The sequence below is a fragment of the Haemaphysalis longicornis genome, unplaced genomic scaffold, assembly GCF_048455015.1.
Source record: "Haemaphysalis longicornis isolate Haplotype H1 unplaced genomic scaffold, Haemaphysalis longicornis Haplotype H1 scaffold_1, whole genome shotgun sequence".
In the NCBI taxonomy this organism is placed as follows: domain Eukaryota; kingdom Metazoa; phylum Arthropoda; class Arachnida; order Ixodida; family Ixodidae; genus Haemaphysalis; species Haemaphysalis longicornis.
Genome location: NW_027526203.1, coordinates 161,350,071 through 161,375,360, shown reverse-complemented (window position 1 = coordinate 161,375,360; position 25,290 = coordinate 161,350,071). Strand labels below are relative to the sequence as shown.

General features: G+C 50.6%; 1 protein-coding gene across 5 annotated transcripts in view; it reads left to right on the top strand.

The window, feature by feature from the left end:
- The window catches only part of LOC144138695 (acyl-CoA Delta-9 desaturase-like), a 133,888-nt gene that overhangs the window by 67,502 nt on the left and 41,096 nt on the right, over positions 1-25,290 (top strand). For 2 of the 5 annotated variants that reach the window (XM_077671119.1, XM_077671114.1), the window contains exon 2: positions 8,649-8,849. In XM_077671119.1, the coding sequence (XP_077527245.1) occupies positions 8,658-8,849 (192 nt within the window). In that variant the 5' untranslated portion in view covers positions 8,649-8,657. Of the gene's footprint in view, positions 1-7,468; positions 7,677-8,648; positions 8,850-23,212; positions 23,456-25,290 lie in introns of those variants that run through there. The other 3 variants (XM_077671098.1, XM_077671105.1, XM_077671127.1) reach the window with 3 other exon arrangements.

Below are 25,290 nucleotides of genomic sequence, written 5' to 3'. Positions count from 1 at the left end.
AACTTGGGTGGCTTTCGCGGGGAAAGAATGTCTCTGGCCTGCAGTGCAGAAAGGGTGCGGTACTTTAACAGACACATGAGCGGGTCGTTCTACCTCCTTTTTGCTTTGTACAGGGTCCCCCGCACAAGCGACAACGAGAAAGACTGTAATCGAACACATGTATGCAACGCCAATCCTCGTCGGCTGTGGGATCAAATTTGGGAAGACCACGCTTCGGCGTTTGTATTAGTGTGAGTCAGGCGTCCATCTGCTGCATCGTAAACAAGAAAACCACCGTTTCAACCAAACACCAAACTAATAAACTTAATAGAGTAGCAGTAAGGACGGACCACAGTGGTACGCGCCATTTGGCGCATGCGGTCGTAGCGCCGCTCCATGGCTTCAACATTTCACCTGTTAACGAACGCTCAGCCTACACAGCTTGTTCTGAAAAGCAACTGCCGTGGTGGCACAGTTGGTCAGGCTCTCTGGTAATCCGGCCATCGACAAGGGTTCAACTCTCACCCGCCGTTGCAGCGCCTGTAAGGAAGGAAGACAACTTGAAAAAAAAAAAATCTGATTACATTTCCCGTATGTCAGTGGGTGGTTCGAAATGGAGGAAAGTCCTGTACTACAGCGCGACTCGTGCAGAAGAAGGCTTTTTTTTTTTTTTTTTTTCTGAGGGGGGAGTTGGGGCGGGAGCGTTTTGTTTTGGAGTGGAAGGTCCGGGATAACGGCAGCGATACTCGTCGCGCTAGCCTTGTTATGCGATCGATGGATGTGTTGCGAACACGGCGCCCTATGGCGCATGCAACACGGTCATGGCTTATGACTGCAGCCGCTCATCGAGCGTGCGCGTGCGTCCTCAGATTCGGTCACGGTGTCTGCCATGTGTGTCACGTCGTCCCGCCCGTCCCCCCAAGCAGGGTTTTGCGACGCCGAGAACTCGTACGTGCACGCCCCACCCTGGGACGTCAATACAGTCGCTTGTGTATACAGTCCGCGCGTTTACGGGTGCATCGTGCAAGATGAAGCGTGGCCAAGGCCGGCGCGCATGCGCCATGCGGGGCAAACGAGGCGTAGTGAGGCGCGTCTTCTTCGGAGACAGCTTTCCATTATGTTCGTTTGTCTTGGAACACGCAAGGGCTGTGTTGCTCCATGATTAACGAGCCGGGGGGTACCGCATGCGGGAAAGAAAAAAGAAAAGCACGCGTCGGGTGGAGTACAGGAAAAAATCGACCATTGCACAAACTGAGAAGGTCAAGACTACGAAGGTTGTTCGTGTCTCTCCCGACTACTTTTTCGTTGCTTAAGTTCTTCGCTCTGGAGGCGCTTTAGGCTTGTGCTCACCAAATGGTCAACTTGGGCCCCTCACTTCTCCGGGTTTTCTGCGCTCTGCAACACTCAATTGGGTCTACTTCGCCGCAGCGCACTTTACCGGCTACTCCGCGCGGTCAACGGAACGAATTCGTCGCATGGCAGGGCCGAGAAAACGCGATTTGGCGCAAAAATTTGGTCCCCGACGTTTGCTGGCATTGCGCAATTCAGCACCTCAGATTACGCAGGCTACGTGCCCCCCCCCTCTTCAGTTAGTTTTGCATACGCGTTGGTGTGGTTCATATGGTGCCTTTCTCCACGATTTTTTTATACGTTGCGTCCTTGGTAGTGCACATGACGGAGAATAGCTTGTTTGTTTCGGCTTTACCTCCCGATCACCCGCTTGCATGATGTTCGTTTTTCCTCTCCGTTTCGCGCGGCCACTAGCGCAGCTGTCGGGGAGGAGGCCAGCGGCCTTCTGACGGGGCTGGCCCTGCATGCGTACGTGCTGGCCGCCTGGCCGACATTACGATACGCGCATCGCTGTCAATGCCGCGCACAGGGAAGCCTACAGGCAATGCCTGTGCAGGAACAAGCGTGGCCCTGTACTAGAGGAGGAAGTTTCCGCGCTAATCGCACTGAGTTGGTGCGTGCGAACCGAAGGGCCGAGTAGGGATTTTATCTGTCGCAACAAAATTTGCCGCCGGTGCATGAACGTTGCGGCGCAAGCACGTTGGTTGCTCAGCCTAAAGCCCGTTCTACATGGTACGAATTCACCTGAGAATTCGCTGTTGCGCCGCTGCTCGTGCGGCAAAACGATCTATTCTCGTTGCTGTGGCAAATTTCCAAATGTTTGGAACAGTCGAACTTCTTCGATGAATGCCGCTTGGCCTTTGGAAATTTGTCGCAGCAGTGAAAATAGGAAAACAGATCGTTTTTCCGCACGAGCGGCGTCGCAGCTGCGAATTCGCAGTCTAAATTCGCACCATGTAGAATGGTCTTTATTAGGAAAAGCGCCGGAAAACCCATGCGGTTGGTTCTACGCGTGTCGCAGGAACGATGACTGCCAGCTTCAACGTTTTTAAGTGTAACGGTCGTCGGTCGCGACTCTACTGGTATGGTTAAATAAAGGCCGGTTCGAGTCTAATTACTGAGAAAGATGATGGCTGCCTGTGGGTATACGCTGAACCTCTGTAAGATTGCACTGCCCATTACCACTTGTTCTTGTGTCGAACCCAACGACGACTCGCTCGCTTTTTTTTTTTTTGAATCCCGCCTGCGCACCTGTGTGGTTATCCACTTTCCCGCCTATAATAATAGTAGTCAACAAAATCCCTCCCCCCCCCCCAAAAAAAAAAAAAACAAATGAATCCAAACAGCTCAGACAGCCCTTTCTGCGCATTAAAAACAGTTAATCTTTCAAGCACGACATGTTAACAAGTTACGGCTGCCTGAATTATTTATAACCTTTGTCGGGAGTTGCTCCCGCTAATAGTTGTGCTACTACTCCCATACAATGTGTGGGCTAAAGAACTACGAGTTTCACATCGTTCATCGCTTACGCCGCTCTCAAATGTAGCCGTATTTGTAAAATACACGCAGTGCGTTAATTCTAACGAAAGCGATAGATAACTCGAGAGCGATCGGAAGGACTCCTATTGTATACTAAAACGTCCACCTCCCACGACGGAGCCGCAGGCAGGTTGAAAATTACGAGAAATTTCAAATTTGGGGTGTTTCACGCGCCGAAGCTACACCGGGGCAACCAGGCGCGCCGCAGTGGGGGGCTCCTGATTAATTGAGAGCAACTGGGGTACAACATGTAACCTGTGGCGAAACCCCGCCATCGTTTTTCGCCTCCATCAGAAAAACAGCCTCCCAGCGCGGCCGGGTTCGAACCCGCGCCCTCGTGACTAGGCCGCACAATGTCTCACTCACTGAGCCAGCCCGGCAAGTGGAATGCAAATCGGAGTCTCCCTAAATGTCAAAACAGCATGGCGGGGCGTTTCTCCCGTATGCCGCACAGCCATTCAAAGTTGGGTCGGTGGCAACAGTTAGTCGTCACCGCCTCAGTTCTGCCACCGTGTTCTTCGTGAAGCTAGCCAGGTGTAGATGCAGACGTTACGGCTGCCTGCTGGCGATATATGCGCTAAAGCGGGGGTTCGGCGCCACAGCGAAACTGGGTTGCCGAGACACACCCTTGATTCCCAGGCAGCGGGCGGGAGCAGGCAGACGCCTTCAAGTCCTGGCGCGGGCGGCAGCTAACGTATACAGACGTCAAGGGCCGCTGGGGTCACTCGTTGTATTTGCGCCTCGCGCGCTTCGCCCCAGCCGAGCAGGTGTGCACGTTTTATTTTCTTTCGCTGCTGCTCCTTGTTCTGCTTCGCTCACGTGCGTGCTGGGGTCAACAATGCGGAAGGGAGCAGTACTTTTGGAAACGGAAGCCGCGAAGAGCGATGTGGAAGCCAGCATACTGCGTGGAAAACGCCTGTCGAAAATGGCGGAGCCTTAGATAAGGTAACAACAACAACAAAAAAAAAAAAAAAAGGAGAAGAAAAATAAGGTAGGAGCAGGCTGCCACCGACCGCCCTAATTACCAGCCGCATTTCAGAAGCCTGGATACATGTCACTGCGTCGTGGAGGCCGTGCTTTGAATACATTTGCTGCGGCTTTTGTTTCTGAAGCAAAATAATAAGTTTGTTCTTCTACATGCCATCAATGTGGGCTGGTCGTCTTTTGTTGCGCGGTGTCAGTGCTCTCCAAACGGACCTGCCACTGTCGCACCTTGTGCTCGTTACCAAATGCTTTTACTCGGCAACAAAGTCAGGAAGAAGGGCGAACCCTGCTGAAAATTGTGTCACGCCCACGACCCTTTCACCTTAGGGTGCTCTCTTGACGCGAACGCACGCACGCCCTGGTGTTTTTCTTATGCGACACACCAGGGGCGTAGGCGGGTCTCGGGGTCAGAACATTCCCGAAATTTTCTGTGCTGTGCATACCCCCCTCCCCCTCCCTTGTCTCCTCCTCATTTCGCATTTTTTGCATCCACGCTGTTCACACTCGCACAGGTATATTAATTTGTAAAAACAAAGCAAGAAAAGAAATAGGGAAATGAAAATGAAAGTCTATTTGCCCGCAGGCTATCTTTCCTTTTAGGTTTTTGTTTTTGCCGAAGTGGCACAACACCCCCCGAGAAATATTTCTGGCAACGGCACTGCGACACACTACCTTATTTTTTTTTATTTCATTGCCCGGGGTTTTTACGCGCCGAAGCTGCGCCTTGGCTGTGAGGCATGCCGTAGTGGGAAGCTCCGGATTAATTTATACCACCCCAGGATATTTACCTGTGGAGTCAAATTCTCAGAAAGCGCTCCATTACGGTTAGCAGGTTGGCTCAGGGATTTTCTCGGTGCTTTCATAAACGGCACCGTTGATTTGCTGTCTTTTTCAAAGAAACATGTTCGCCAAAGTAGAGGACGGCGCGCGAAAATTCAAGTACAGTAGCCCTGGCTGTAACGAAATCCCTTTATTCAAATTTCCCCCTTTTGGAACTTTTTCCCGATTCCAACTGCAGTGCAAAAAAGGGCCAAAAATGTCCGCTTTTAATGAAGTGCTGCTTATAGCGAAGTCGGCATTCAGTCCCCGGGACAAAACACGTGGAGGCAGCCGTGCTGGGCTCACCTTTTTTTAAGCGCGTGCAACACACCTAGCAATGCGCATACGCGATTAGAGCGTCGGGTGTACTGACTCAAATGTCGAACGCGTTCGTTGAGCGAGAGTATTTGATATCAAACCGGCGAAGCTCTATTCTGGAGATGCCTATCCGCGTAATCAGTAGACTTGCCGCCCAAAAAACCAGGCACTGCACTGGGCGTTTTTCTACGGAGGCGCCGAGTTCTCAGAATCGGACCCTGCAGTTATGGAGTCCGCTTCGTGTGCACATAATGGGAGGCGCCGCACTGCGTCCAAGCAGCGCGAATCCAGCGCTCCATGAAGAAAACCATTCTCTCGCTCTTTGCAGAAACATGGCGGGGAGCGAAGGAAAAAAAGAAAAAGACACCATGGGCCCCCGAGTTATTTGTCCACTCTGGCCGCGAAAACTGCGGCCATGGGGTGGAAACAATGGGTACAGGCCCACTCGCCGCAGCCAACTCGTCATAGGAAAACTGGTCCTAGGGAAGCTGGTCAAAGCGGGCATCTGGTTCTAGGTGATTTCCTACTAGGGAAAGTGGTAGCCCCGACCTTCTTGTTCTTGGAAATTTCGCCTCGCAGTTCCCTTTTCGGCGGATGTTGAGAAGAGAGGAGGGAGGGTGGGTAAGGGTGAGTTGGGTGGCTTCAACCTAACAATTGCTTCCAGCCTCCAGGTTGACCTCTTCGTAGTTCGTGGGTTGGCCTCTCCTTTTGTTTGTTCGCAGAGAAAGTTGAAAATGGCTCTTCGGGTTTAACACAAGTTTCGCTTTCCCTTTCTTATCCTTCTCCCCTTGCCAAAAGTATTTGTCACACCTTGGGTGAGGGGGGGGGGGGTGGACTATTTGGCCCAATCTTCACTTTCGCTGCTTTTGTTATGCACCCTTTTTGAACGGAAAACAGTTTTCTTCATTTTTACGTAACCTGCGGAAGGTTCTTCAGACACCATGGCCGGGTCTAGCAAAAACACAACTTCAGCGTTTGAAGCACTAGCTAGTCTAGCTTCAGGAAGTGATACATTCGTGTTTGGGAGTGCTGACACTGTGTTAGCACATGGGAGCGCGCACGACCAAAGCGTTGTGGGATATGTGGTACGGGTTTAGGAGCAGAGCTCCAGAGCCTTTGAACAGCTAACAGCAGCACCATGTCCTGTTTAAAAAGAAAGTGTAAGCGGGAAAAATGCTGATTAGCATTTGCTAATAAACTGAATTACCGCAACTGTGTATATATAGATCATTGCAATAAGAATAATAATGAAACGAAAGTTACCCAAATGAGCTACTGATGACAATGATGGTTGGTCAGAAGAAACAAAAACAAAAAATGAAATGAAATAAAATGAATGAAAACGAAATACTAAAAACAGGAAATGCAGAACCAAGTCCCGAACATCTACCAAATAGAGCACCGTCACCGGATTACCTAAAAATAAAACTGCAAAATTAAAAAATGAAAATGAATAAACAAAAACTAATATTGTGACCTCACGCGATTATCTCAACAAAGCACAAAAGAACCAACAAAATACGCCGTCTGGTATTGTGTGTTCCTCCAAGGACACCAAGTAAACGTAGGGTTGGTGAATCGAAGGAGGGGTGCGGAAGAATGTTTACGCATAAGTAGGGAAATATACGAATTCTTGTGTGTGTGTGTGTGTGTGTTTTCACTTGAATATCATTGACCAAAAACGTAAATTGGGACGAGATGGGTAAGTGTCCAGTTGCCCTAGGTTACGAGTTTTCCTAGTGCGAGATGGCCTATGACGACTTGCCCAATTTGACGAGTAAACCTACGACGAGTTGGCTGTGATGAGTTCACTTGTGACGAATTCTCCTAGCAAAAAATGCGTATAATGCTATGTGCACGTGGAGACATCGTTAAGCGTCGCCAGTGTTCGACAAGATTGGGGCGACCTTCGCTCTCCAAATACTGTCAGTTGTCTTTCCTGGCACTGTTGTCAGTCCCACAATGGGACGGGAAACGAACGCGCAGGTTTCCTATTAATCTTGCCTGTTTTTGGGCTGGCCCCCGAGTATCGGCGCTGCCTGGCCCCGCGCGCAACAGGAACGTGTTACGCGGCGGCGAAACGACGTGCCCCTCATTGTGCGTTCGCTGGGGACGTCGTGCGCGCACCTGACAGACACCGCCCGCGGTCGGTGGGGTTCGCTTGGCTGCCTCCGATTATTACGGGAAGGGGGAGGGGAAGGGGGTGCGCTCATTTGGGAAGCGCTCCGGCAAACGAGATCTTCATTTTCTGCTTCCTCCAATCCGCGGAAGCTCAATGTGTTCCGTCTAGTACAAGTCGCCCTCACTCCCTCCCCCAGCGCTTCCACCTCCGTCGAGGAGTTGGCCACCTCGCTCTAAAGAGAGAAGAAGAAAAAGGGTTCAGTGGTGCCTCCGGAGGTTCTGCGAGGGCGTTTTGAGTTGGCCGCACCTGGCGGCCGAGAGAGAGCGGTTGGGGGGCGGATATGAAGACGGCGGCCAAAAGCCGATGACTGCTGCCCATCCGTGCGATCCCGCGTAGCGGACGTGTTCTGCCTGTCGGTCGCTAGCAGCTGCGCGGTGGCCTCGCATTTACGCCGGGAGCTGCTTTAGTGACGCTGTGCGCTACTCTGCGTCCGGTGCGCTGTGTCTGTGGGTGTTCCGAGTCTCGGCTCGAGTTGCAGGATCGACCTCCTTTGCCCCCAGGTGAAGTACGTTCAATGCTCCTGCCCGATAGCGCGAAGCTGCGGCCCGGAATAGTTTGATGCGTTTGCAGCATTTCGTTCGCTTTTTTTTTTTTTTGGTCGAGTGAACGGACAAAATGTTTCTACTGTGTTCCCTGTATTTCTCAAGGCTTGGAATCCTGGTCCGTTGGTTATTTCGTTGCAACGAGCGTGTACTGCTGCAACAGTTAATTAGAAATATTTTGTATCGGGAATATTTTTCTCCCCCCCCCCCCCCACACACACACACACACTTTGTGGTTCGGTGTATTTCGCACCGCTCATAAGCTGAATTGATCCCGGTGATTTCCTTGCTATGAGCGAGTACTGCTTATGATAAATTTCATATCGACAAGATTTTCTACTATTTCAATCAAAAATAGTTACGATCGGTTCTTGTTTTGCCTCATGACATGATAAATTAATCTCCTTGAAGGGCTAAGAGTGTCATAGTGTGCCTTCTCGGCTATTTGACGCACCTCACAAGCGGTCTACGTCATATCTGGTTACATGTCAATCGAGCTGCGATGTACGGATTCAGAAAAAAAGCTTTGTTCGTATCACTGCGGCCACTGCTGCCGTTATTTTGCACTTACGCATTCCCGCACGTCTGGAATGATTGAGTACGGACGCGTTTGGTGATTATCTAACACGTACGTAACTGATGCTTCCCAGGTACAGTATAAATGCGACCGCATGACCCATCAGTGTCGTTAATTTAGGGTACCGTCTCGCAGCATCGGAAATTATGGTATGCGCCACCCGTAAAGCGCATAGCATATCAACCGTGCGGCTGTTGCGAGAAGTGCTGCTAGCAAGCCGCTCAAACTTCCAGTCTTTGCAGACTCCTTGTGAGGCTATCTATATCGTGCTTCAGAGCCTTGCACCTATTCGCTTTACACGTACCCGCTAACCTTTTTTTCTTCCCCATCTTTTCTTATTTCTTCTTTGGCGACGCAGAGTTTCGCCATGAGCAGCGAGACGAAGCCCGAGATGAACGGCACCACCACCGTTACCACCACCACCACCACGGCGGCCGACCTGTTGCCGCGCAATGGCACCGGTCTGCGCAAGCGAGACCTGGACCTCATCGACGCCATGGACCTCATCAAGCAGACCGAGTACGTCTCGCTCAGCAAGGCGGACCTGCTGGACCACGAAGTGAGTACCATTCCTCGCTCTGTACAACGCACATCTATAGAGAGCGCCTTCAGCGACGGGGGGAACTGCGGCATAGCCCAGAAATTATTTATTCGGAGCGTGGAAAGTGTTATAAGAAATGTTATAGAAATATTATAGATATAGAAATGTTATAGAAGAAAATGTTATATAAAATGTTATAGGGTCCTAGCTCACTTGTTGAAAAGAGTTTTTTGCCCGGGGCTTTCTTTTCTTTTCTTTTTTTTTGCGGTCCTTCCAGGAGTTTCCACGTATCGCAGCTAATTGTTGACTCTTCGTGAGAAAGAAAAAGACATAGAAACAAAGTTGCCCCCGAAGCTTTCTCTTTAACGTAATTCCGGCAGGGCTACTCGCGCACGGCACTGCAACTAGCTCACTAATTGGATAACTATACAGCTTGCGAAAACTGCCAGCGGGAACTGGGGGACAACTTTCAGCCGACGTTTCGGATAATTAGCCCGTGAAGTTAGAAGAAATGTTTGTTTCCCAATTGAAAGTCGGCTTCCCCCAACGCTTCCTCACGACCCGCCAGCACTAATATATTACACGAGGACTCAGTCGATTACTTGAACCTTTAAAACACCTGCACACACCCACGCATCCCTTAGAGAGTGTAGCTATAGCGTACTCATTCCACGTCCCAGTATAGACAGCGCCGTCAAAGCGACCGGGTCGGAGTGTCTGTGGAGCCTCACGATCGAGGCGATGTTTATTTCCGGAAAACTAACAAAAAGTTTGTTATCGCAGCACACGCCACGAACATTTTTATCCGCATTTTATTTATTGTAACGATGAAGCATTTAAATGCTTACTTATCGGCCCCTGTTTGAATCAATCCAGCAATGCGCCAGCCAACTAAGGTGGAGAGTACAACGTGCGGAGTTTCTTTTGAGGTTCCATCGATATCGTTCACGTCGCGGCAAGACGAAAGCAGTCTTAAGCTTCGAAGTTCCGCGTTCGCAGAGAAAGGGGAGAACACTTCTTACCCACATTCTACGGGCCTACACTTGACAGTCAGTGCCTCCAATATTCTTACCGCGCGTTCGAGCCCCGAGTGGCTTTTAAAGTCGGATTATAGCGAAATCCGGCCTATTCTTTGTTGTCCACGCGAACATTCCTCTCCAACCTTCTTTGTTTTCGCGGTTAGGTTTAAAAACTTCTTTACTACAAATAAGCGCGCAGCCATGTTTGTAGCTCGGTCGTTCCGCCGCAATGAACCGCCGGGCATTTGAAAAACAAGGCGAAGACGCGTGGCGGAAATGTCGTCAGATGACTGGTGCTTTATAGGATCGGGAAGCGGGCCAGGTGGAAAGCGGCCGCGTCGCGCTGAAATTGGAAAAGCGTATCTTCCGCGCGACTATATAAATAACAGGCAGTTGGCGACGAGGGGAGGATAAACAAGAGGGAAAAAAAGCGAACGTTTGAAGAAAACAAAACTGAGGAAAGGAAAATGGCGTAATATGTACTCAAACTTGACCCATATTACGTAGTGAACTCCTCCGAGGAAAATAACCTCCCCGCTCCGTCGTTCCTGAAGCATACACGCGGTGACGCCGCCAGCGTAGAGATATATGCGTATGCACGTTGTGTCGTGCCTGGCACCATAAGGGGGCAAATTTTGTCGTCTAGCTCCAACTTCGCGTTTCGTCACTCATCTCGTACTGCGCGCTCCAGTTGTTGCTCTGGACCATTCCTTCGGCGCGGTGTGAGAAAGTGTCCCGTGGGAAAAGCTTTGCTACACAGCCGCTTGCCTGCTATACTATTCAAGACGCATGTCTAATTTCTCAGGCGCAATCTTTCCTCTTAAACCGCTACATTTGCGTGCACAGTCGAAGGCCACATCCTTCCACGGTAAAGGGTATTCAACGTCTAACATAGTCTAGGGTGATTTGCTTTTGTTTCTCCCTCTCTCTCTCTTTCTTTGTTTCTATCTCGGTCTCTCGCACGGCACTGGATGTACACCATGGCCGTATAAGAACCGCCAGGCATATATCCGCGACAAACTATCCCACGGAGCTTTAATAAAGCTACGTTTGGCTACAGTCATCACGTAATAACAAGTCCGCAAAATTACTTCTTTAGCGGAAGAGTTACCAAACGTCTCCTCTCTATGCAAGCAAGCTACGGGAATTGGAAACGAACTACACGAGCGCCATTGCCGAGCCCGGTGTTGCTCAAGCGGTGTAAAATCGGAGCTTGAATAAGCCAGCGCTCGGACAGAACATTTTTCGACGCCGTTTACGGTACCAGTTTAGTATGCTCTTGAACGCTAACATGTGTGGGAATTCCCTGGCAGTGATTATCGGATTGCGTGCGAGAATTCCGTCCATGGGGCTCATCTCCACACGTACAACTCGTCGTATGTGTGCCATGGAGGCCATACGGCTCGATTGTCGAATATTCCACTCGGCCCAGTGTACACATATAGAACGCATGGTGTCGCCATTTCGGACAGTCGGACAGACCCGTCAAAGAGCGCTTACGCGCTGATACAGAGACGCTCGCTGCCGTTCCACTCAATTAAATGCAGCGTTGCCTTGGCTTTCGTGAACGCCGACGTCTCCACGACCAGCTGGGAATTTCGGACGTGTTTTCTTCGTCGGATGTCTCGAAATGATGGCCACCTCTAGTGTAGGTCACAGCCGATGGCCCGGCTTGTAGCTTGCACCACTTAAGTGGGATAGCATAGCATACCTTAAAAAATCTCTGTGGTCCTGCTTTGCCACTATGCACCTCAATGACAAACCGCCGCATCCGAGGGAACAAATGTGGCGAATGAAGAGGCCCAACTGGTGATTTGACTGAAAAATGTGATCTGCGACATGTCACCGGGCGGATCACCTTTTCCGAGCCAAATCTTATGCTGGGCGTCGTCATTGAACGATTTTACCGCTTTCATCGCAGTGATTGGCCTTCTCTGTGTGCTGTAGGGAAGCAAACTCGCGGACATTTTTTAAAGTGTACCTTCTCTCTTTTTTTTTTTTTTTTTGATTCACCTACTGCGCTCTCCTCTGGCTGTGTGGCCTCTAGATCTGGCCATTAAATCGCTGTTCTTTTACGGAAATCGCTTTAGATTCGAGAATGGCCGTCGCGTAAACCAAACACTGAACAATGTCCAGACCGTGATTATGGGGCAGCCTCGCAACTGAAGAGATAGTTAACGGCCGGCTGCTCCTCGATGTCGTTATATCAACCGTGTTTTGAGGGACATGTACAGGGAGATCTTTATATCCTCTTTCGTACGGACACGCAGGTAGATGACAGACCGCGCGTCAGATGTCAGGCATAACGTTGATTTACGTTAAAAGGATGGTTGACACTCATCCCTGGTCACATAATTGGGCAGCGAAGCCTTTAAAATACCAATGAAAATGGCATTACACAAGGAATGACAAATGCGCTTTGAATTGAAATTTTCGCTGCTTTTATTTCCGAGCATATTCATCAGGGCGTCGTTCCAATAAGGACAAGAAACAAAATAAAACACTATTGTTCTTTATTTGCGACACAGCATTGTGCTGAAAGCATTAGCCTAATGATATTTTAAAGGGTAACACCGGTATCCGAGCAGACAAACGTGGTCTGCCCGTTACACGGCGGCTTTTCGATGCAGCTGTAGTGGCTTTGGAGCTGCGGCTTCATGGCATTTGTACTGAAGCTGCGACTGATAAATACATGATACTTGCTGTGCTAAAGCTCCGCACGTTTATGTAGTTAATTGAGCAGACCAAAACCATATAATTTGTCCCGGTATAGTTCCGATAAAGGACGTGTTACGACAGATACTCGAACCAACCTCCTCCCCTAGAAGCTCGGGTGTTGACATCAGGCGAGATTTTCATTGTTTACAACTCCATAGTGATATGGGAATCGTTTTTTTGCGGCTAATTCGACGATGAGTTTTCCCAGACATGTGCATTAGACTGAGAGCTACAAGCACTCGCGAGAAAGTTGGTCTTGCCGCAAAACCTTTTCTGCTGACGGACGACGACACAAACAAGCTAGCTACGACCAAGGAGTTAGCCGGTGTGAAATGAATGAACCATGAGGTAAATGGCCTATTTTTCGGCTTTGAAAACAACTACTCATCGTCCGTCCCCACTCCTCATATGATGTCCCCAATGTATTCATGCGCGATTGCATTTTAAGCTCAAGTTGTCTGAATGCTGTCTAACGTAGTTAAAATGTACGCTCTGTATAAATAAGGAGATGTGATACGAAAGGAAGTGCTTTTTGTTGCGACCCCGGTTAAGTTTTTTGTCTGAGTGCGCGCATCTGATATTTACGTTTTAAAGAGACCACAGAGAAAACATACACCCTGGTTTTGTTCAAAACAATTAGCCTCCGACGACTTGCTCCCCTCTATTTCGGTCTCAAAATACGTATTTTCAAAAAAAAAAAACGCACATTAACGAACATTCAAACTTTGCGCTACCAAACGTCCCCGAGACGCAAACTGGCATTCGTTTTTCACACATATTTCTTTGGCATGGAGGATCCCTGTTCCACCCACAGAGTGCGGGCCGGTAAGCCGAGACTTGTAAAGCGAGACTTGGCCGCACCGCGTTCAAGCGCGGTGCGGCCAAACGGAACCAGATGCACCATTGCACTCTACGAATCATGTTAACTGGTGGCAGCTTTCGCTGGAGGGCTGCCGATTGCCATACTAGCAAGGTGGCGAGTTGGGGCGATTTGGTAGTAGCAGCGCACAGCAAAAGCGGCGCGAAGCCAAGCGAGGACACGCAAGAAGAGGTGACAACACCGGCACCGCTGTCGTCCTTCTTTCGCTTGTTTTCGCGCTCCTTTTGTCATGCACGCGCTAGTCCCTGTGACGTCACATTGGCAGTGCGATAAACTGCCTGTCCATCTACTTTCATTGTTGTGTAGCTTACATGTTTGAAGCTTGCGGTACAATGGGCATGATTGCCATTCTTACCTTGCAGTCTCTCGAATGAGCAAGTTGTATCATTTCTAAGGCATTAGATAGCCCACTGAGCGGCAAAGCGACGTCCGGCGTCTGTGTCTGTAGCAGCGGAATGGCTCCTAAAATGGCCGGCGGCGCAAAGTGGAAGAAAGTAAAAAGATCTCGTGTCGAAAAGAAAATGCCGTAAATTTGGGCCTGGGTGGCAACCGAACACAGGCCATCGGAGTGCCAGTTGAGCACGCATCCACTACGCTAACTTTACTCGGTGCCTGTAGGTTACCCAAGGTGGACCCTGATGCGTGCGCTGAGGACTTGGAGTTAGAAAACGTCGACAGGCGGCACACGCAAGTCGATGGGCAACAATTTTTACGTCGCTTGGCACGTCCGTATACGAACATTTATGCTTGGCATTAAAGAACCACACGGTAAATGGGAATAGTATAGGCACAGCACATAACCCACTTAGGTGAATTGGCTAGTGACGATGAAAGCTGCTGTCAGGAGCAACAAACAGCCATTAGCAACAAACAGCCATTTCACCCGTTCCCCTTTCGGTTACACCTGAACGAGGCTTTGCCAATGACGGTGACCGCTGTCGTCGGAAGCTTACGCAAGATTCGCCAATTATTTAGATGCGATGTCAAGGTCATGAAGCGACGTTCTCGCATACCTAGGCCGCGATTCAGCCCCCGAGGCGTAGCACATACCCGCAAAGGTCTACTGGCCAACGCCGAACCCCACAGACGGCACAAAGAGGGACTGTTGGGCAACGCCTGGCCACGCGCATTGGCAGCGACACATTCCATAGCGCGTGCTCTACATTCTCCTGGCGACAGTCACCAGCGAGACAAGATGCTCTGCGCGGCAGCACAGGCGAAACGAAAGCAAAGCGTCTCAAGCGGCATGAGGACGAAACGCCTGCAGTGCAGCGCAACACTCCAAGGAGCGCTTAGCGGCGTCCAATTGAACCTTAATGCCATCGCACTGACAAGTCGCAAGGAATGACTAAGGTGTCTTTTCTGTCTTCCTCGTGGTTCCTCCAAAGTCACCATTCCTTTCATGTTCAACTGAGAATGTAGGAAAGCTATGAGCGCGGCTCCGTCCCTGGTGGGCGTAATTGCTGAGCGCACTAAATACCGCCATGCAGCCTAAAGAACGCTGATGCTCTTTGACTATTCCCGCGGGACAGTAGCCATCGCCAACACTGTACCGATAACTTTTGTTTCCGGCCCGGAAAGTGTAATTCGTTGCATGTTAGAGCTATGACGCGGATGACAATACAAAATAGGCGCCGATCCCTAAATTGCATATTATACAGGTGTCTTTGAAATGTAATTTAGGTTGCCAGTTTACTTGGATCGATAGCTTCCACAAATCCAATGAAAAGAGCCGCAAGTATAGCCCCCATATGTCCTCGTGCCTGGAGGCCCGGAAGTGTCCGGCCTCTTGAGGTGTTTACACCCGGCAGCCTTGACAGGCCTGCAAGGGTCCCGTCCTTTGTCCTTCGACTGTTCCCTTTTTGCTATTGTAGCTGCTTCCTTGTTCGCGTGATTGGTTCGCCCCACTATGGTCCGGCCAACATAACGGTGCGGCCTTGGGGCGATTAAGGCAGAAAACGCGAAATAAAACAAGGGGGGGGGGGGGGCGAGAGCGAACGCCGAGCGCCGTCTGACCCGCTCGCGTGCGCCATCACTCTCCCATCACTGTAGGCATCCTATGGCGTGTGCCTCCGTAGCTTGGTAGCAGCTCGTGGTTGTCGATGGCGTCTGATCTCCAGGAAGTTGTCACCACCGTAGGGGAAAAAAAATACCGGATTTATGACAACAGGAAGGAGGAAAATGGCGGTCGGAATTCGCCGCTGCTTGCGCGGTGGTCGTGGCTGAAAGGGGGTGACGCATTGCGCTTTTCAAGGCTTATTAGGGACGCCAATTTCCCCTCTCCCCACTTCGCATGGAATTTCGCTTTTCTTTCCCGTCTTGTCACCGCGCCCCCACCCGCCCGCTTTCTTTTTTTTTTTTTTTCCTCGAAGGAAAAAGTGTGTCGTGAAAACCCCGAATTTTTTTCATGCTGAACCATTCGGAACCCAATGTTGACGTCTTTTGTTCGCTTCAATGCAAAGTCCAGATGACTACGGTCTCAGCTGTCCACGTATCGTTCTTATGACAGGAAAAGGATGACACCTGGCTTACATGGCTTAAAATAGATGCGCTACACAAAACAAAACATAAAAAACTTCGAGGACACCAGCACCTCTTCTTGAGTTGTCAGTGCGATATCATCAATGTCTAAATTTACTCAGCTGAGTGCTTCTTCGAGTTTTGCGCTGTGCCATCATCACATCATTGGTAAGACGAAGAACGGCGTTGGGCGCTGGCGAATACACCAACGAGGGAATGTGTCGTAGCCAATGGGAGCTTTGGGAGCCGTTTCGCTGCTTGAGAGACTGTCCCACTCAGCCGCTGAATGTCCCCGCGCAATAGAACGCGTCGCAGCCAGTGGGCGCGCCACTTTCCGAACCTGCCACACTGATGCACATCATATGGACACAACGCTATTCCTCCTCTCCTCTTGGGGTGAGGAACCAGAATCCCTGCAGTCGAGAGTAGCAGTGCCACCTCATCCGCTCCTCAAGACGTGCGGAGGTGCGACACGGCGCGGGCTTTTTCTCCCACTGGGCCATTTATTGCTCTCGCATAAAAACAATGCTCTTCAATACTTTCGCATAAAAAGAAGTAGCCACGGTGCATGAAAGGCTGAGAACACGTGAAACACAACACCGGCGCGGTTAAAAGCAGTTCGTTTGCATTCAACTCGCACTACGTGCTTTGTTCGCACTGCGGACAATATTAATGCGAACATTATTCAGCGGGGTCGACGATGTACTGTACAGCAGCAAAAACTATTTCGCGAGGCCGTTGATACCCTTACACCCACTTTTAAAGCGATCGATTTTCACCGTGTTTTTTTTTTCTTGTTGTTGTTGTTGTTGCGCAGAATAAGTACGCTTGCTTTCCCGTTATTTGTGCAATCGTCCACAAACTTTGCTTTGGGCAGCTTTTATTCCCACATAGGCGAGCCCGCCTTAATCTAAGTTCTCATTTCGCGTGAACTCGACCAGCGAAATAGGCATCAACAAACAAACGAACAAACAAACAAGCCAACAAACAGCGACTGGAAAAGCCTTGGCCCTCCGCGCTGCCGGACACACTTATTCTAATGACGAGGAAGCCAACTCGGAATGAATTTCCGCGAGCGACCTTCGGCGACGCACGAAAGGAGTGATTCGGTACGGCCCTACATCTCCAGCGCGGATGAGAGAGAAGCTCAGGAGAGGTATCCAGCTGTTGCAACAAGTGTGGTGGAAGTTGAGCTATTTCTTGACGGCCACATGAGGGCCAAGGATGCGGCGTTCTAGCAGCGGGTCTTCGAGGCCTCTGCCTCGACCCCAGCAGTGCGTGTTTACATTACCAGCACTGCATTATATGAACCTAATAAGCGCAGCCCTTATTCAGGCGGCACTGAAAGGCGGCAGTGTCATTGATGAGCTTTTGAAGTGTAGCAGGAGTTTCCACAGCTAACCAGCGCAAATATCAAGTACGCACGTTTGGCCATATCGTTTATGCGTTGTTCACAGCGACTTTGAATGTCTAAACCCCGACACACGCCTTGATCAAACATTTTTTCCCCTCTGCAAACCATGCTTGCTGACTAGTTCCTGCCCAGTGAAGCTTCATTCATTAGAGAGTTTTAGCTGACCGTTTTTGACGCTCCGCTATGCTCCCGACGGCCTGCTAAGCACAACCGCAGCGTCAGCGGCAGAAAGGCCTTGGTTAGCGATAACCGTATCTCCCTCGACGGGGAATGATTCCGGTCACTGGTCGTGCCCTGTGCGTGGGCAAACCAAAACGTCATCGCAAAGTAAAGATACGAATTGGAATTTGGCCACTCAAGTAATGTAAAGTACTGTCTTTAGTGCGTTATTTTACCTTTTTAATACAGTGTAGTCGCCTACACGGTATAATGGTTCTAAATTATTTTTAAAGAAGCCGATAAACTGTGGAATAGCCAAGACAAGGGTGTCTTTCTCGACGCTGCATAGAAGCAGCCCCGCGCTTCGGTCGACGTTTTTCGCTTCCGTTTTTCGGTCGACGTTTTTCGCTTTCGGCCGAATTCTCTAAAACGACGGGACGTCGCTTTGAAACGACGGGGTAGCGCCATGCAAATGCATGTGTTCTGGGGTTGGGGCCGTCGCTTTGACAAATAGGTTCGAGGAGTGTGAGCCGCAGGAAAGCGCTGTGGCAAGGGCGCGAAGCGACACCCACTGCCCCCCATCGTTTCACTTGTCGCTTCGCGCCCTTGCCACAGCGCTTTTCTGCGGCTCACACTCCTTGCCCCTATTTGTCAAAGCGACGGCCCCAACCCCAGAACACATGCATTTGCATGGCGCTACCCCGTTGTTTCAAAGCGACGCCCGTGTTTTAGAGAATTTGGCCCCAGGTTACCTAGATTAATAACGAAGCCCTCCACAAAGGCGCGCCTCATAGTCCAGGCATAGGTTAGGCGCGTAAAACCACAAGAATTAGATTTTCAAATGAAAAGTTTACATCAAACTTGTATACGAAACACCGTATATTGATAATTCACGGTGCTATAGTAAAATGGGTCTTTTGCAGCTTCGCCTTTAATAAGGGATGTACTGCAGCATTCGCAGAGCTATCAGCGGTACAAAATTCCGATGGAAAAATAAATAAATAAATAAATAAATACTGACGTGTTTTACAACAGACGGGGGAAGCTTTTACATTATTATACTAGGCCAGGCAGGAAATTCTCCACTGCCATTGTCAGTGCTTTCACGAAGGCGAGTGAATGTTGGCATGTGCGGGGCTGAGCTCAATATCGCCTTGAGTAAACGCCCTCCTAATTCCACCTTTGGCGGAACACCGACCTCCCCGTGCTGCTCGGCGACCCCTGCACTCCGCTTCTGTTTTTTTTTATAGGTGGCAATCAGGTACAGCGCTAGTCAATGCAGTGGAGATGTCGAGAAATTAAAAAAGAAAAAAGCCAAACACGCTGAGAGGCTTTTTTTCTGCAATGCGTGCGCTGTGCGCACCTCCTCAGTTTGCCCGAGTTGCTTCATTGTTTTTTTTCATTTCGGTGAACTTGGCCGATTAACAGGGGGAAGGGGGGGGGATGCACACATGGCGTGGACTCGCATGCATGTTTAAATAAAGTGTTTTTTTTTTTGGTATTGTTGCGCACCGCTGTAGGCGAGCACTGGGCCAAGCGGATATTCCGAAGGTAGCTACCGACCTCATCGTGGACGTCGATAGGGGTGTGATGTCATACCCAACTTTGCCATTTGTTGGGCTTGTCTTGCAAGCCACCCTTTGACAGCTGCTACAAGAGTAGCTTCCGTCCTAGTCGAAGAAATGCGCGTCTCCAGTTCTTCCTTCGCTGGCAAACAAAGTGACAAAATTCTCAGTTTTCGTGCAAAGATGGTGGGCCTAAAAACACAACATGGCCCTGTTGGAGCTGCTTGCCAGCAAATTCATGGCGCCCTTCCTGTAACATTTTGCAGCTGGACAGACAGAGCTCCCGGGGGAAAAGGTCATACACCTAGAAATGTTTTACAAGTTTTATGTATTAAAAGTGTGGACGAACGGAAATGCTCATAATGAGATATGATTGTCGCAGAGACCGACATGGTACTAGTGTGGTTTGTTTACTTGCATACGTTGAGGTTTTTTTGTATAGCTAATAGCCGGATCTGGACCAACCAGTACGGTGTATGTGCTATTCAGCACGACAGGCACTGATTGGTACTGCCGCTACGTTTTTCTGTGCCACCAGTCGCAGATCACACTGCAAGCGAAGCGAAGCTGGCGAAGTTGAGGATTAAACTAAGCGCCACTGCGCGCTACACCCATGAATTCGTCAGCGTGCCGGCTGCGTGAGCAGGTAGAGTGTGGTGAAGAAAAAAAAAAATGAGGCAATAGGGGTTATACAAGACGGTATACAAAGTACGCGCCTGTATGCAGATTTGCCGCAGTTCTGGAAAACAAAGGCCCGCAGATTCGATACGAAGCTGAAAAGCTCGGGACAAAAAGGCTGGTACGAAGCGGCACGCGCGCTTCCTGGCAGACAATGAATTCACCGTGATTGTCTTTCCTCCCTCCTCATGCCTTCATTGTCCGAGGCTGCGCATGCAGTGCTTTCCCTCGGTGCAGGCTGCCCCTCCCTTTCCTGCCGCCTCCGTTGTCCTCGCGTCCAAATCTCGATGAACTCAGATCCGAATTCAAGGCCACGCACGCGAGCCACGAGCGTGCGCCTATGCTTTCGCTGGAACAAAGAACCAAAGCGTAAGGAATTACTTGCCGTGGGGCGCCCGCTCGTGTCTGTCGGTGTGTTCGTACTCTTTTTCCTTTATTTGTTTTCGAGCCCTACAATGATATCGCTGACATCTGCGACTAGGCGTGCGTGCAGCATGTGGCACTAATTCGGCACGCCCTTGGCGGCTACCGTCCATCAAGTCGTCGAGGAAACGCTGAAGAACTAGCCTGACTGACTTGCCGCTTGTGCTAGCGGTAAGGCGTAAAGGATTAGCTTACTTTTTTTTTTTTTTCGCCGTGTATAAAGGCGTGATCAACTTCCCTCCCGACCAGGGTGGAGCTTCGAAAAGCGCGTTGTCACCATAACGCCTCAAGATATTATTGCGTACCGGCCATCTCACTTGAAGGAGCCAGTTTCGACAACTGTCTCGCCCTAGTGTCCCTCGATAAGGCCTCGCCCGACGCACTTGACTAAGAAAATAAGGGCGTCCACTGTTCGCGCGGTAAGCAGCTATGGAGAGAATTAATGACACGGTACTCCTGAAGCTCACATGCGCCGTTGGACGAGATTCTCCCCCAAAAAGGAATAAAGCGACCAAGAAGGAGGCACGTTTTTCGGTGGACGCCGTAGTTGGTCTCCGCTATAATTTAGGTACCGGATTGTCTCAACGTATATACCGTAACCTCGGGTGAAGCGGCGTGTCTCTGTTTCGATTCTAACCGGAGTACGCCACCAGTGCCGGCAGTCAAAGTTCGTGGACACTGCGCAGCACCAGCATACATCGTAGGCATTGCGCCGCACTTTGTTTGTGTCAGTGCCGGCAGTCAATCGAACACCCGCGCACACTTTAATAAGCCCACGACGCCAGGCAGGTGCTGAGCTCATTAGTGCACCCGGATCTTGCAGTCGCTTTGGTTGCGCAACAGTGGCGCATGAAAGAACTGTCACGATTACTAGCAGCTCGTGATCACACGCTGTTCAAAGGCTTGTTTGAGCAAACGTGTTTTGCTCGAACGGCAAGCCTTGAATGCCTTTCAATTTCACCGGGGCAGACAGGCGCGGAGTGCTCCCGATCCGTTATCGGTCCGTGCGTTGCCCGGGTCCTTCGTAATGACGTCACGCTGCGCGCACGTGTTTTCTTCCGTTTCGCTCGGCTAACGTAACGAACAGCAAGCGGTGTCGGTGGCGCGAGCCAGCTGGCGTGCGCGAGTGCACGGTGACGCCGAGAGGTTCGCCTCTCCTCTTCCTCAGCGTGCGCGGATCGCGCGTCGTGCGGCTGCTGCCCGGCCGGCAAGGCCGTATCTCATCGCTCCGGGCGCCGACGAAGAAGCGCCAAGTGCATCCACGCGTCGTTCGCGTGTCCCTGGCGCCGCCGACGAGGTGATACACCTCGGCTCGGTCGCCACGAGCAGCGGCGAGTAAAAGGAAGTTCTGCCCGCTGCTAGCCGGCGAAACGACGAGTGCGGACTGTTGCCATTCGGTCTCCTCAACTCGCGCACGCGTGGTCATGCGCGTTACAGGAAAAAAAAAAAAAAACATTTCGTAGCACGGACGGGGTGTCCCGGAGAGCAGAATGCTTTGGCAGCGAGCTCGAATCGCGCTAGTCGAAAACGAATCGAGCACTTCGTTCCTCGGCAAACTGCGCGCCGTTTCCCTTCATGCCGACCTCGCTAAATTCCTTCCTCCCAGTGTTGCGTCCCGCGGACGTCCACTATTTGGGAATAATCGGCGATCGACGCACGGGCTGCGACGGACCGCAGGTGACTGACGTCGGCCGCCGCTACGGCCCGCTGCGTTGTACGGGGCTCGCATTGCGGTCATGGTCGAGTGTTGCGGATGACACATGCACGCTTCGGACGACCGCGTGCGGATAACGAGGATTGTGCGCTTTCCCTGGGGGCTAGTGGGATTCGCGAAATGTAGCGGATAAAGGGAGAGGAGGAGGCCTCTCTGGCGCGATCACGTGCGGGGGAGAACGAGGGGTTTCATTGCTTACATTTATTTGGAAATGTTCGTATTACAAGATTCATGCATGCAGGTAAAATAAAAATACACGCGCGTGTAAAAAGAGCGCTAGAAAAGACCGGTAGTCGCGAGCCATTCATGTATTCAGTACACGGTCAGGAGTGAACAAACGGTGCCCTGGCATACGCGGAGGCTGCAGAACACTCGTAGCGGCCTTGTAGGTCTTCAAGAGGGGGGAAAATAACGCCCGAACACCCTCCGAAATTGTAGCTGGATTCTTCTATTTTTTTTTTTTTCGTAACACTGCCTTCCTGGGATCCAAGATTCACCACCCAGGAGGAACCTATTTTTCGTCGGAAGTTAGTCTATAGGACCCGGCGGTAAAACCGCTGTCGCTTCGATTTCTGTACGACGCGGGAAATAAACTCCCCCCGGGTACTAAGTTAAACAGCATAAGAGGTTATATTCCATCGCTCAAGTCATGACAAAAATAGAGTGGCGTCCCGGTGATACAACGATGGATCCGCATTAATCGTACGAGCGATTTCTCTTCATATCAGCACGAGTGGAAGGGAGAGAGAAACTACCCTCCCTTCTCAGTGCTCTGAAAACGCAGGGACGCTCGTGTGCCCTCGCTCAGGGCTATTTGCACAGGTGCTAACGCCACGCGTCACCACTGCCCGTACGTAAGCGGTGCTGTATTGGCTCAGAAGCGCAATTACGCGCCACTGGCTAGAAGCGCGGTGATTCCGCTCGAATTGCCCGCAGCAAGCGCGTATTTGCGGGCCTCTGAGGGGAGTGAATAAATTTGCTGGCGGGAACACGTGGCCCTCTCGTCGCTTCCATTCCTTCTCTCTATCTCTCTCTCTCACTCTCGCCCCGTGCGTTAATGTCTTTCTTCCATTTCCCTCTTCAATCTTCCAGTCACCACGAGTTACAACCCACTCCTCCCCCCATTCCTCTTTCTCGCCCCGGCACAAGTATTCGCCCCATCCTAATGCACCCTTGCCAACAAATCTACGTGGACGCGACGGCGTTCGAGACGTATCGAAATGAGGGGCGAGGGGGTACGCCGGGTGAGCGCTGGTACGGGCGTGTTTGTGTGCCGGCGCGTTTCCTATTTTTCCTCAATTAAAAGGCATCGGCCAAATATGTTAACTTGCATCGACAGTTGGCGTGGCGCACAGTGCTCTCTACTCGTGACGACGCCGCACGCCGCCTAGATACGGCAGCGGACATCCGATCGACCGCCACTCTCTCGGACTATACGCGCCGCCTGACCGACACTACTGACCAGCCACTGACCAGTCCCTCGAGGAGCCTACTCCTGTCGCCGCTCAGAACGATCTCCCTTGCGAAGATGTCGGTAAGGAATCCAGCAGCAACCTACAACGAGGCGGTGGGACTTAAGTGGCTGCGTACATTCGTGTGCAATTGGTTTAGGCGGCGACAACGGTGTATCCCGATCACTTCCATTTCCCAGAGGGATATTCCAAGCCTGTATTGGGCTTTCTAAACTATCTGCGTTTATTAGCATCTTTTAAATGACTGCATCGATAAATTGAATGTATAGATTGATGGTTGATTGTAGGGTTTAACGCGCCGACGCAACGCAGGCGATGAGGCGTGCCGTAGTGGAGGGCTCCGGATTAATTTTGACCACCTGGGGATCTTTAACGTGCGCCGAAATCTCGTACACACGAGCGTTTTTGCTTTTCGCCTCCATCAGAAAAGCGGCCGTCGCGGCCGGGAATCAAATTGAATGTATAGCTGAACCGCAGTATATACATGCGGACTAGAGCCAGGCTGGCTGCGATGGGGAAACGCCACTGCCTGCGCCTTCGATATTGCCGCCGTATGAGGCATCAAAAGAGGTCTCCGCGTTTCCCGGCACATACCCGCGGCTGTGCGAAAGTCGGTTTGTATGTTCGCAACACAAATCGTAAACGGATCGGCGTTTAGGGAAATGTGTTCCCCCACACAAGGGTCGGCTCGTGCGGGTAGAGTAGATGCTAGTATCAATTAGCAGACACTGACAGATGATGACAGGCTTGCTCCAACCCTTTTTCTGCAATTAAAGCGGTCGGCGCGTTTAGAGTCGTGACCTCGCAACGTGACAACTGACCGAGCCACGTTGGCAGGTAATGACTGATTCCGAGTCTCATATAATAAAGTTTACAGTAGGGAGAGTTGGTCGAAGTTCGTGATTTGAAGAAGAAAAGAAAACGGGCGAAACAACGTCGACGGAGTTAAAGAAGGACACAGTACAAGCGCTTGTCCTGGGTCCGTCTGAACTCCGTCTTCCTCGTTTCTGACTGCTTTTTTTCTTCCAGTCGTGAGTCTCGCTTGGCTTGCCCGTCGCTGAAAATACGTTCCAATCGGTTACTTTACCCTTCACAGCTGTATAAGGTAGCCGAGTGTTCAGTATTGCTCAAAAAAAAAAAAGGCAGCAGAAGATCAGCTAAGTTTTTGTCCGTTAACGGATATGCGTTGGAACCAAATTGGCGAGCATATAGTTACTCGCCGTTAGCGCAAGATCCATAGTAGGGCTCACAAGTGTTCACACGCAAGGCCTTCTTCGAATATTCGAATAGGATGCGTAACATGGCGCGCGGAGCCCTAACTGTGAACCAGCTCAAAATCACCCAGGCAGCGTAAACTGTGCATCCCAATCTCGTTGTGTCTGTCGTGTAGGCGATGACAAGGAGTGACCCAAGGCGTCATTTATTTTCGGGGTTTACGGGGCTTTCGTAATTTACTAGGCTTTTACGAGGTGATCACATTTCCTGGTTAGGCGTACACATATACGTAAATGATCAGTTGGCTGGTGAAGCCAACGCTGATGCCAAAGAATGGTGAAACGCGGACCTCACGAGGCATTATGCGTGGTCTACGTACAGCACAACCGCATCGATTTCGTCGTCAGCATTTAGGAATTTCATACGCTTCTTTTCTTCGCTGATTCCCTTGTATAATTTTGCGGATTCACGTGCCAGTAAGTGCCTATTTTCGCTCCACCTCTTGCAAGTTAAAAAGAAAATCGGGGGCAGAACAGTGCCGAGTAGATAGGTTGAGGGTGAATATGAGTAACTAAGAGACTTTTTAAACACTAAAAGTAAGGGATAAACGCCAACAAGGATCGCCTTCACGCTATTTTGACGCGATATACTAGCGGAGCACTGACTCAGCGCTGTCGTACTC